Here is a 13,452-nt window from a genome sequence, read left to right on the forward strand (position 1 = left end):
GACATTTGTACGCAGATTTGAAGAATTTCTTTATGTCCTTCTGAAGTTCTGCACTATATCCTCACAATTCACAATGCTCCCAAGTTTCGGATCATCACAAATCTTGAACTTGTGTCCTGTGCACCAAAGTGTATGTCATTAATCTATATTAGGAAAAGCAATATTCCTAACAGCCACCCCTGAGGAACTCAACTGGAAATCTTTTACCAGTCCAAAGAACTCCCATTAACCACTAATATATATTTCCTGTCATTCAGCCACTTTGTTCCCATGTTCCTGATGTCCTTTTTATTCCATGGGGTCTATGTTTTCTCACTAGTATGTTGTGCGGTTCTGTATCAAATGCTTTGTTGAAGTGTTTGCAAACAAAATCAAGAACATTACCGTCATAGACCTCTCTTTTAGTCCTTCAATGAACTCCACTAACTCTAGGTTAGTTTAGCGCAATATTCCTTTAACGAATTCATGCCTACTTTATTTGATGAACCTGTGATTACCCATGTAACTATTAATTTTGCCATAAATTACTGTTTCCAGAAGCTTCACCACCACAGAATTTAAACCGACTGAACTTTATTTTTTGGGCTTATCTTTATCCCCTTTTTTGTACAATTGTGTAACAATTGCAATTCTACAAACTTGAGTCTTACTAAGACTGGCATATTATGGTCAGTGCTGAAGACACGGATTACAGTGCTCTATTTGTGGACAATGAACTCCCGAAAACAGTAAATGGTGAAAATGGAATACTAACATTTATAACCACACCTATTTTTGTAGTTCTTTTAAGGTAGTAAAACATCTAAAGGCCCTTCAGAGGTGCCACATCAAATCAATTTTGTCACACAGCCACATAAGTAGATGTTGAGGCAGTTATCTAAACTCTAGTTCAATAACTTGGCTGTCATGAAGATTTAAAGTTAATGGAATTTCTTCTAAAATGGTGGCATTGGTGTCTATATATGCATGTCTGTGTGTGTGTATGTGTCTGTGTATGTGTGACTTAGTTGGAGTAAAGGCAGCTGGTCTCGACGTTTTGATTTAAATATGGCAATCATGGTGGAAATTTAGAATGTAAGATCAAAAAGAGATTTGTATTCTTAAATAAACTAGACTAGATTATTGACAAAAGAGGGAATGAACTATTACACCTAGCCAGGTGAAAAGAAGAAACAGTATGTATATTTTTCCCAAAGGTTACTGGTAAAATTAGCACCATGCTAATTATTTTTGTTCAGGGAGGTATATTTCAAAGACATAATGAAACAATGGTTATTTACATTCAAAGAGGAAATACTTATATAGAAGCAAAGGCTGTGTGTAAGGGGAGGCATTTTTAAGATCTAAAAAGTGTGAAAAGCCTTCAGGGTCATTGCCTCATGCTGCTCTTTTCAAAGAGCTGAAGGTAAGAAACTAATTTTGAATTTGCATGATTCAGGTATTGTGTCTCACTTTGTCTGGGTCTTTTACAATCTACGTGCCTTATGTTTGCCTTGACGAAAGCATAACTGGAAGTAAAATGGGCTAGGGTATTTAGAAGTTATCATAGTTATAGCTTGTAGATCTATGTATGCACTTCAAATTGTTTCTTTTATTATTAAATGTTTAACCTAGTTTTGTAAAAAAAAAACTATAAGGCCTGGTGGTCTTATTACTCCTGAATTCAAGGCACGCATCTCGAAATTTATGCAGATTGCAAAACGAGTTGTAGCAGGTATTACAAGTTGCCTCAGAAGGCTTGAACAACCCAGAATTTACCATCGGCTCTGCCATAATGATATATTTTAAGGAGTGTCTTAAAGGAGGTAAACGAAGAAGAGAGGCACAGAGATTTAGGAAAGGCAACTGAAGGCATTACCACCAATAATGCATCCATTGAAATTGGGAATGAAGAAGAAGGTAGAATTAGAGGAGCACAGGTATCTTGGAAGGTTGGATTGTGGCAGAAGCGTTAAGTGATAGGGATGGGCTAAAGCATGGTAGAATTTGAAAATATCAAAGAGAATTTGAAAAAAAAAGTGCTGCCTCACCAGTAGAAAATTTAGGCTCGTAAACAGGTGGGTGTTGTAAAGATGCGACCTGGTGGGAACTACGAAATGAACAACAAGTTTACAGAGGGTAGAATGCAACTGGGCAGCCAGGAGGTCATTGGAACAATCAAGTATAAAAGTACCAAGGCATGGATGAGGCTTTCAGCAGCTAGCAAGCTGAGGCAGAAGCGAAGTCAGGAATATTACAGCAGTGGATATAAGTGGCCTTAGTAATATAAAAGATAACTGATTGGAAGACCATCGGAGATTGCAGCAAGATATCAAGTTCACAAACAATGTGGCTCAAATTCAGGCATTTGCCAGGAAGAGTGCTGTAGCCAACGGCTATGTTTTGTTGAATATTTTTTGAAGGGTCAATATGGCTGAAGAACTCCTCTACCATTATGACCACATCTCCCAAATTACACTTGACCACTCTATCCTTACAGACTACCAAATAATCTCCAACATCCCGTTCTTTCCCAAAATCGGTGGAAGTGTTGCCATCCCCAAAATAGGTGCTCAGCTCACCTGCAGTTTCAGGTTTGACTCCATGGAATCAAATTTTCCCTTCTGCTACAATGCCACAATGCCCCATTTCAAAGGCACAAATACCATTTCATTTGGTCTGAATATGACCGTGGTAAATGATTCATTGGTGACCTGCATAAATCCACCTATCCAGCCATAGGTGGAGGATCACCTGCAATGGTTTAACTTTTCATTCCTACACTGTTGAGTCCCCAAGGGTCTGTACATTCCCTCCTCTTATTCCTAAACTCTCCTTAGTGACATTATCTGATAAAGTAACTTCTAGTTCGGAATGTATGCCGATGACAACCAAACTCTGCCTCATCACACCATCTCTAAACCCTTCTTTTGCATTTGCTTTACACACACGTGCTTGTTCAACATTGTATCAGCTGATATTTCCCCCGTTGAAAAATTGTAAGATGATAACCATTATCTATTTTCAACAAACCAATTACTTTATCTTCGCACAGTCTTTGTCATTCTTCTTCTTCTCTGTCTGAGGCTAACTCGCCAAAATGTGAACTTGCTCTTCGTCAGTCTGAACTCCGTTTCCAAAGCTGTATGCACTCCATCCCCAGGACAAGATTATTCTGATGAAAATCATAGAATGGTTAAAACACAGAAAAAGCTGTTTGGCCCATTGTGCCTGTGCCAGCTCGCTCAAGAGCTACTCTGCTAGTCCCATGTCCCGCCCTTTCCCATCACCCTGCAATGCAAATCCCTAGAGGGACTTATGCAACACGCTCTTCAAAACCTCAAAATTATTGACCTTCACCACTGTCTCTGGTAGTGCAGTCCAGAAGCAAACCATTCTGTTCATTAAAAGGTTATTTTTCAAATCAACTTGGTATCCTCTCATAATGCTTATCAAAATAATTAATTTAAGATAGTGAAAACCGATTCACCTTCAATAAATACCTGCTTGAATTTCCTAATTAACGTATGCTTATTTAAATGACTAAATTTGAACATGATTTATCAACTCTGTAAGTGCTTCTTCCACTGAGGTGAAACTGTAGTTGCCCACTTTATTCATATACACTTTTGTCAATAATCCTGACGCATTTAGAATTGCCCAGTCCTCTGGCACCAACCCCATCTCTATTGAGCATTGGAAGATTATGACCCCTACCTCCGTAATTCCCACTGTTACATCTGTGAGCATCCTTGACTGCATCCGATCCAGCCCTGGTGACTTAATAATGTTAAGTGCAGCCAACCTTCCTATTCCGCTTTCAGATTAATTTCTTGCTCATTCTAATTTCTAAATTTTAGTTTAGATTGCTACTTATTCTTTTCCACATGAACTAAACTATATGATACTATGATCACTATTTCCTTATAGCTGCCTGAAATTTGACTGGTTTACTTAATGGATTCCCCAGCGCTAAATGCAGTGATGCATTACCCTGATGATGCTTAAAAAACGATCTCACCTCTATAACATTAACAGTGTTATCCAAGAAAATGTATTAGGACACTGGAGGTGCCCCATTATCAATATTCTATATTTTTCCACCGCATTGTAAATCCCCTGCAGGTTTGTTTCTTTGGTTTCACTAGTTGCTGGCCCATGGGATGCACCCAAAAGTTTTACTTTACCTCTGTATTTTCTTCAATTTAACCAAATATATTATGTCATTGACCTTTCAAGGGCATCGTCTCCCTCTTAAGCACTTTGATATTCTCCTTAATGTTCATAGCCACCTAATCCCCTTTATTTCATCCCCTGTCTTGGCTTGCACTCACAAATATTTTGCTCGCAGTCCATCCCTTTACTGCACAAGTTTTCCAAAATCACCACAACAGGATATCGCCATGTAATTATTTGAACCTGCATCTCAGCTTAATGATTTTCCACACTATCAAATTTACAGGCTTGCATTGAAAACTTGCTTATACATCATGGCAGTACGTCTTAGTCTGATTACAGACAATACTTACTGATTCCTGCTAGTGGTGTCTGCTTCTCGCAAATATTTGTGGATCCTGTGCAGCCTTTCTGATGCTCCAGATTCCCATCCTATGCCAAGTAAATTTTTCACTTCCCCAGTGGCAGTAGGAAATTGCATTCCAAAGGTGTTGCTTCCAGCTCTGTTCAGGTGAAATCAATATGGCCTGTATCAGTCCCACTTACCCCAGGAAATGTCTCAGTGTCCAAGGAATGTAAACCACCCACGTCTTCCGCTCCATCTGCCCTGCCATACATTCATCTGCTCTATCCTTTTATTGCTATCTATACTAACGTGGCACCAGGAGTAAGGCAGAGAGTACAGTATTTGATGTTTGATTAATAGTCCCTTTCCTAGCTTGCTAAAATTTTCTCGCAGGATATTACCCCTCATTCTGTCGATGATTTTGTTACTGATGTGGACAACGACCTTTTGTTGTTCATGGGTCCCCCCTCAGAGCGTGCTGTTGTAGCTCACAGATAACCCTAAGCCTGGGACAAAGGCTGTACGACTTCAACTAGGCATTGAATCCCCTTCCCCTGCTGTTTTTCTAATCTTTCTCCTACCCAAGCGCATCCCCCATTCACCATCGCTGTACAGCTGAACCAGCCAGAGTGCCATGGACTTGGCTCTGGCTGATTTCCCCACATTAACCATCACTCTGACCTGTATTAAGAAATTGCCATCCTATGTTACCATATACGGGAGGTGGAAATGGTGTTTGTGATGATGGATTTAGATTTGGAATGATGGACTGAGGCTCGAGTGGAGCATGAATGATGCCAGAATAGCAAGTTTTTTTGTCATATATCCTAGGTAACGCTCTAATTGAGAGAGTTGTATTTACATAAACTGTCCATTATGATTCATATAAACATTAAATAAGCAGTAACCCAGGACACCGGTCAGACTCAGCATTCCTTTACAGAAGTGTACACTCAGCACAAACGCTTCTCTTCACATAGCAAACAATTTTGAGTTGAGGAAAATGCACAGGGTGCTCCCGGTTTAAGAAAGAATGACCCAATGGTGAAGGGATGGGAATGGAGGCAGGTAATGTTCCAGTTAAATTCAGGTATGGAGTCTAGCCTGACCATAGCATTCATTTTATTAATTTAGTAACTCGTGTTATCAGATAGTTAATGGCATTCTTCACTTCGTTTCTGAACTTGCTTTGGGTCAATCCATAAATGCAAGTATTCATACAGGAGCTCAGGTGCATGAGAAAGAGACCAACCTCATTGGCGATGTATGCGGGGCTTGTGGGATTCTGGTCCAAGGCACTGATTGCTATCCGAGTGCAAATAAAAGTTACTGTTTCCGTCAACCACAATAGTATATAAGTGATGGAGAAAGAGAAGAGTAAGACAATGGATTTTTGTCGATTCTCCATCTCACTGTCGCTCCTGTTTTGTCCACTGCCCAGTCCCTTCAGGGTTTTGCGGACCCTACTGGCTGCTAGGACGTGCCTGACTGTAAGACCATTGAGCAGCAAGATGAGGAAGAATGGGAGCAGTGAGACAGAGAGAGTGCAAATCCAAGAGAAAGCCACCCAGCCTGCGGAAATGAAAAAGATTGTCTTAGCCTGACAGCCCCACTCTACATTGTCGATAACAATGCTGGGCTCATACATGAAGTGGAAGGGGCTGTATTTTAAACAGCTCAGTACACACGTGGACATAATAACCACTACTGCAGTTTTCTCCGTGCAAAACCTGAGTCTCAGTTTCTGACAGCAGATGTTAATGAATCGGTCAAAGGTGAATGTCACCGTTAACCAGACTGAACAACCCAGAGAAACAATTCTCAGGTAGGCATACGAGGTGCAGATTGCAGTTTGGGACAGAAATGAAGAGGGGAAATAGTAAGCAACGATTTTGCTCAGCAACACGTGAAAGATCAGAACAAGGATGTCTGAGATTGCCATTGCCACCATATAACGAGTGATTCCCCTGGAGAGACCGCATTTTCCCTTAGGCAGGATCACAGCCGTCATCATGTTTGCTGTAGGTCACAAACAACAGGAAAATTATCAATTAAATGGAGACAACACATTTTCTGGAAGGTAACTTTTGGAAGCAATGACAGTTGTGGAGATAAATGAAAAGAATCACGCAAAGTGATTAGCCATGTCATAAGAGTCGCCTGCAATTCATTACCTATGATAGTAAGCGTATCAGCAAAGCCCACACTGACAGCCAACTGTGCAGTCAAAGGTAAAATCGTCACAGTAAAGCACTGAAAATGAATTGTAAGATAGAAAAAGCAAAATAAAGGGAGACTGCAAATGATGGAAATACAAAGCATCACAATTGCATTTACATAGTGCCTTTCATGAAGTTAGTATGCCCCTCGGCGTCGGTGCGGTAGTTTTTTAAAGCTACTTGCTGGTTGAATATACCAGAAAAAATAAGACAATCTGTGTAAGCCAAGCACACACAACCTCCAAAAAAATATTGACTAAACAATAACAATAGCTTATGTTTATTTAATAAAAACAGAATATGCCGCAAATGCTCAGCAGCCCAGGCAGCATCTGTAGAGAAACATGGACGCCGTGTCTTGTGTTCACGGTGTAGTATTACTAACACTGGACAAGTATTCCAGATGGCTAGGGTAATGCTCTGGGGAACCTGAGCTCGAATCCGACCACAGCAGATGGTGAAATCTGTTTTCAATAAAAAAATATCCAGCTCAAAATTTTAAGGACGGCCATGAAGCCATTGTCGATCGTTGTAAAAAAGCCTTCAGGTTTACTAATGTCTGTTTGGGATAGAAATTAACCATCCTTACCTGGTCTGTTCTACAGGTGAGTGCACACCATCAACAATGTGGTTCACTCTTAAATCCCCGCTGAAATGGCCTAGTAAGCCAAACCGTTCTCAAGCGTGAAGGACTTGCTGGCCCAGCCAGTGTTGCCCAAATCCCATTAATGAAAAAAAAAAGTGATTGATGACTCTTCATCAGAAAGAACTGTTCTGATGCTGCTGAAGTGGGTGGCTGTGATTTTAAGGTTGGTTGAAGGCAATATATTCAGGGCTAATTAACCTGCCGTTGAATGACTTGTGCCATGGAATGTTTTACATCCAGCCTTGCTGATAGACAGGGCCCTGGATTATCATCTCACCTGAAACACCGTACATGCTGACAAAGAAGGACTCCCTCTCTCCTTCATTAAAGTTTCAGCCTAGGTTATGTGTTCAAAATTTTGAAGAGTCCGCCTGGGTTACATCTCAAAAGTATTGCAGAGTAAGTCTAGGTTATATCTCACCTTATTGAAGTGTCAGCTTAGGTTATATCTCAAAGTATTGAAGAGTCAGGCAGGGTTATATCTCAAAAGTATTGCTGTGTCCGCCTGGATTACATCTCAAGGTATTGCAGTGTCCGACTGGGCTATATGTCCAAGGATTGATGTGTCAGCCTGGGTTATATCACAAAGTGTGGAGGATTCAATCTGGGTTGTATCACAATGTATTGCCTTGGTTATATATCAAAATACTGATATGTCAGCCTGGGTTACATCTCAAAATGTTGAAGAGTTAGCCTGTTTTATATAAGAAAGTATTGTCGTGTCATCTTGGGTTATGTGTTAAAGTATTGGACAGTCCGTCTAGGTTATATATCAAAGAATTGAAGAGTCAGCCTCGGTTATATATCAAAGTGTTGAAGACACAGCCTGGGTTATATTTCAAAGTATTGAAGAGGCAGCCTAGCTTACATATCAAAGTATTGAAGATTCAGCTGGTTTCACATATCTTAGTTTTGATAAATCAGCCTGGGTTATATCTCAATGCATTGAAGAGTCAGACTAGGTTCCATCTCAAAGTACTGAAGAGACAGCCTGGGTTATACCTCGAAGTATTGAGGAGTCAGCTTGGATTACATGCTCAAAGCCTCCGGAAAGAAACCTAAACCTACAATATTATGACTTAATGAGGGTATTGTCACTATGCCAAGGTTTTTAGAGCCGCTTCTCAATGAAGAACATACGATGTAAATTACTGCTTACCTCCGGGAGACATTCATCTTCAAAATACCTTTTTAAATCTATTTAAACCAAGACTGAAGATCTGCACATAGTCTTCACACGGTGGGTGTAGGATGCCGTGGAGGGAGGTGGTGAGACACATAATACCATCGCTATCAAGTGCTCCCGCTTGATTCAGATCCCTTCCCGTTGTCCCCAGTTGCTTTGCAGCCTGGAGTGAGACTCCAAGTACTCAGTGCACTATATCCGAACACGAGTCTCTGCCTGGATGCTAACGCAGAATTCTGGATTATTTTCTAGTCTCCGCTTGCCTGGGCAGAGTGAGACTCCAACTGCTCTCCTGCTGCTTTGCATGTGGATATGTTCCTGCTTACCGGAAGGCTTGCTCCTCAATAACGGTGGAGTAACAGGAAATGAAACCTTGTTAATAGAACATAGCGTAAAGCAAATGACACAGATATCGGTGCAGTAGTTCGGGAAAGTTATATGAACATACAGGCAACAGGGGGCCCAAGGCGCCCAGACAAATCCACTTCATTTCAAAATGAAGCAAAACTGACAAGACGTTCACTGGAACAAATGTATCAATAACTGAATAGAGTAGTGCAAGAGCCTTTGGAATTCAGGGGTTAGTGTTCACGAGGCAGGAATTTTTTGGGGAGGCAGATTTTAACTTTGGCCGACAGTGTAGGTGCAAGTTGTGAAATCCTCCGCTTCATATCTGCCACAACTAAATTCTTTTTCCTTCGAAATGAACGGAAGGGGACAGCTGACGTCGTGTATAATGAATGTTCAATTCGAAATCGCCCATTTTACAACAGGGCGATGGTTAACATATTCACGTAGGTTTCCAGTTTCCCGCAGTATCACCGAACCAAGCAGATTTGGAGACGACTAGACTCATTGGAGGTAATGTTAACTTTCGATGGTCGTATACAATGGGTGATATCTGACGATCCTTATTTTCCTTTCCATTGGCATCAGGGGAAGTTAAGCTCAGCAGAGTTGAATAACCGGAGACTAATTTAATATTGGGTGTTATGTCGGTCCAATTTTAACTCCTTCAAAGCCCATTCAGTTCCACAGGTTAAACGACAATTCCACTCTGTCGCCAAATGTTAAAATTATTTCCGTGATTTCCATTCTGATCAATTTAGCTGGGCAATAAACTGGAGATAGCGAACTGGACACCACTTCTACAGCGTTCCCCGTTAATGTCAATCTAAAGGTTAAAATTGCCTCCATCTTGTCAAAACAACTTGTTATTTTCTAATTCTAATATATGGCAATTGCGAAAGTCAAATTCGCTCAGGAACACATTTGAATTGAGACATTGACATTCATTATATATATTAACATCCTTTTCAAAGCAGAAGCCACCTGGCCCCCAAATAACGCCACCCCCCCCCCCCCTCCCCCACGACCCCACCACCCGAATCCTGCAACCTTTCCTGAGCCCTGCAAATAAGTGTCAGGCCTCTGAAGTAGCATCTGTAGCCAAAGTCTTCAGACTCAATGGTGCGAGAGTTAATGGAGAATGGCAGCAGACAACTTTGTAAGCAACAACGTTTATGGGTCATTGTAATCTTCACTCTGTAACTAAAACAGCAGATGAGCCTGGGAGTTCTGCCACGAGTAGCTCACCTTCTAATTTTCCAAAGCCTATTTATCATCTATAAGGAACAGGTCAGGAGTATGATGGAATACTCGTCACTAGCCTGTAATATTACATCTCCAAAAGCACACACTCTTACTCCTGTTTCACTCTGACGGACAGTCAGACGGACTCGAAACGTTAATCCTGTCTTTCTCTCCTCAGATGCTGTTAGACCTGCTCAGTTTTTCGAGTATTTTCTGCTATTGTTTAAGATTTCCAGCGTCCGCAGGGTTTTGATGTTAAGAAATGATGCACTGTTGGATATGGTCTTTGGAAATGAGCTGGGCTATTTAGGTCAAGTGTCAGTGGGGGAAAAGTAAGGAGCCAGTTTTAGGATGATGATAGTAAAAGTCAATAGGCAATCCAGAGTAAGACTGATTGACTGCACGAGGGCCGACTTCGATGGGGCAAGAACGAAGATGGGCCAGAGAGGCTGGAAAGAAGGATTGGCGGCAAAAACTGTAGCTGATCATGGGGTACCTTCAAAAAAGAATTGGTTCCTGCACTGTCAAGGAAAATACCATCAAAAGGGGAAAATAGGACAAACAAGTCAAGAGCCCCCTGGATGAAAAAGGTGATAGAAATTAAGATAAAGAAGAAAAGGTGTGCTTATGAGAGATGTCAGGTAGAAAATACAATTGAGAACAATTGAGGGGCATACGGCACAAGAAGAATACAGAAGGCTCAGTGGGGAGTCGGAAAAGCATCTTAGTGAAGCGAAGAGGGATTTTAAGAAAAGACTAGCACCCAACACAAAGGCTGCTAAAGAATTTAAATCGTAAAAGGGAGTTAATAGGGGGTGTAGGATCGGTTGGGTACCTAAAAGAGAATTTACACGTGGGCGAAGGGGCCATGGTTGAGATATTACATGAACACTTTGCATCCGTCTTTACCAAGGGCGTTGATATGCTACCCAGGCCATGGTGACAGGCGAGGAAGCTCTGTCACTAGAAGGGGTCGAAATTGATAAAGAGGAAGGGCTGAAAAGACTGTCGGTACTTAAAGTTGACAAGGCACCGGGGCCTGACGAGATTCATCCAAGCATATTGAAGGAAGTGAAAGTCGAAATTGCAGGGGCACGGGCCACAACCTTTCAGTCTTCCCTAGACTCAGGGGAGTTGCCAGGGAACTGGAGAATTGCAAATATTACAATTGCAGTATGCTTGGCTCTTAAATACTCTCTGAGCAAGGTCAGTTAGGGGTGGGAAATAACTGATAGCCTCGTCAGAGATTTCCACATCCCATTAATGATTTTTAAAAAATTTCTATAAGACAAAAGTTGGACTGTATTTGGGGCACTGAGCACAGCTTGGCACCGCACTGGTGAAGAATGTGATTGCAGTAGAGAGGGAACTGAGGAGACTTATCAAGAGGTTTGTAGAAATGTAGAATTTCGGCTAAGGAAAAATGGATATGCTGGGTTGTTTTCTTTGGAACAGATGAGGCTGGGGGAGATTTAATTGAGATGTTTAAGTCATGAGGGGCTTTAGTAAAGTGCCTGTCAGTGTTTTATCTGGCAGTTCATTCAAGGGTTCTCAGGTTCATCCCAGGAGGAGTGTTGTCAACATTCGGCCCCCAGTGTTCTTCAAACATGTCACAACTCAACATCGAGTAGTTATTTCATCTACACCAGTGTCAATCAAGCCAATGGTGGCTCCCATCGACATGAAGTGCAGCTCCCCGACTCCATTCACCCATTTTCTGTGGCTGCTTCATTTTTGAAGTGTCACAGCGAGCCCAGCATTCTATTCCTTTTTTTTTAAATCTTAATATTAAAAAATGTGTATCAAGGCTATCAAAAGTCAGCTTCCTTTATATGACATGTTAGCCACATGTTACAATGTGCACCAGTAACTATATCTATGTATGTGCGTTATACAGTAACATGTATATTATCATAGCCACCAGCATATAACTTGCAAAGTATTCCAATTTTGCTCTCCTATCATTTATTTCAATTATATGAGCAGAAAGAAATGACAATTCAGTGGTCGATGTGGCTCTCACACTGCATTTGTCGCTAAAATGCCTCTTGCTTGAAAACTAGAGGAGACAAATAATTTACACTGTCCAATCAAACACTTCGAGGGCAGGTACATCACATGTTAGATGCAGAACAAAGCTCCCTCTGCAACAGCCCATCAAGCACTCTCAGGGCAGGTACAGCATGGGTTAGATACAGAGTAAATCTCCCTCTACACTGTCCCATCGAACACTCCCAGGACTGGTACAGCACAGGTCAGGTGCAGAGTACAGCTCCCTCTACGCTGTCAGATATAACACTCAGAGGTTGAGGGTGGAATAGCACACAGGAACATGGTAGCAGCCGTAGGCCATTCAACACTTTGATAAATCTCCGCCTTTAAAACAGGTTACGGCTGGTTTACTAACTCTTGAGCCATTTTCCCTTTAACGTCATTAATCTCCAGAAAACTGTCAATTCTGCCCTGAACATACTTGATGATTGAGCTTCCACAGTCCTTTGCTGTGAAGATTTCCAAAGATTCACCACCATCTGAGTGAAAAAAATCCTCCTCGTCTCAATCTTAAATTGCGCCCACCCCACCCCGCCCCCGCCCCCCCCCCCCACCACCCCCCCTCCCACCCCCCAACACCCTCTTCCAGAGACGGTGCCTCCTGGTTCTAGACTCACCAGCCAAAGGAAACATTCTATCCACTTAACCCTTTCATGCCCTGTAAGTCTTTTCTAAATTTCAATGAGATGACTACTGCTCATTCTTCAAAACCCTAGGGAATACAGACCCAGTTGCCTCAATCCCTCCTCATAAAATAATCCCGCCAGCCCTGGGATTAATCTGTTGAACACCCGTTTCACTCCCTCTGTGGCAAATACTTGATTCCTTAGTGACGGACACTAAAGCTGCATACATTTGTCCAAATGCAGTCTCACCAAGGCTCTGTGCAATTGCAGCATGACATCTTTACTCCTGTACTGAAATACCTTGCAATGAATGCCAACATACAATTTGCCTTCCTATTTGCTTGCTATGCCTGCTTGCTAGCTTATAGTGACTATTGAACAAGGAAATCCAGGTCCTTTTGGACATCAACACTTCCCAACCTCTCACCATTGAAGAAATAATCTCCCTTTCTTGTATTTCACCCATATTCAAATTATATTCCCTGCGCCACATTCTAGCCCATTCACTTACCCTGTCCAAGACCCTTGAAGCCTCCCTGCGTTTCACTCACAACTTACATTCGCAGCTAGTTTTGTGTCATCAGCAAAAATGCAAGTATTACGTTTTGTCCTCATATCCAAATCAGTTA

At 41.6% G+C, this 13,452-nt stretch overlaps 1 protein-coding gene across 1 annotated transcript; it reads right to left on the minus strand.

The window, feature by feature from the left end:
- Positions 1-5,618: 5,618 nt before the first annotated feature.
- Positions 5,619-6,512, minus strand: LOC121291287 (probable G-protein coupled receptor 139). The gene has a single exon (XM_041212358.1). The coding sequence runs from the start codon at positions 6,510-6,512 to the stop codon at positions 5,619-5,621; it is 894 nt and encodes a 297-aa protein (XP_041068292.1).
- Between the last annotated feature and the right edge of the window lie 6,940 nt (positions 6,513-13,452).

This window comes from Carcharodon carcharias, chromosome 19 (genome assembly GCF_017639515.1).
Source record: "Carcharodon carcharias isolate sCarCar2 chromosome 19, sCarCar2.pri, whole genome shotgun sequence".
Taxonomy (NCBI): domain Eukaryota; kingdom Metazoa; phylum Chordata; class Chondrichthyes; order Lamniformes; family Lamnidae; genus Carcharodon; species Carcharodon carcharias.

What these genes read in the sequence shown, in the direction of transcription:
- LOC121291287 (XM_041212358.1), bottom strand. Translation starts at nt 6,512, where the DNA reads ATGACGGCTGTGATCCTGCCTAAGGGAAAATGCGGTCTCTCCAGGGGA.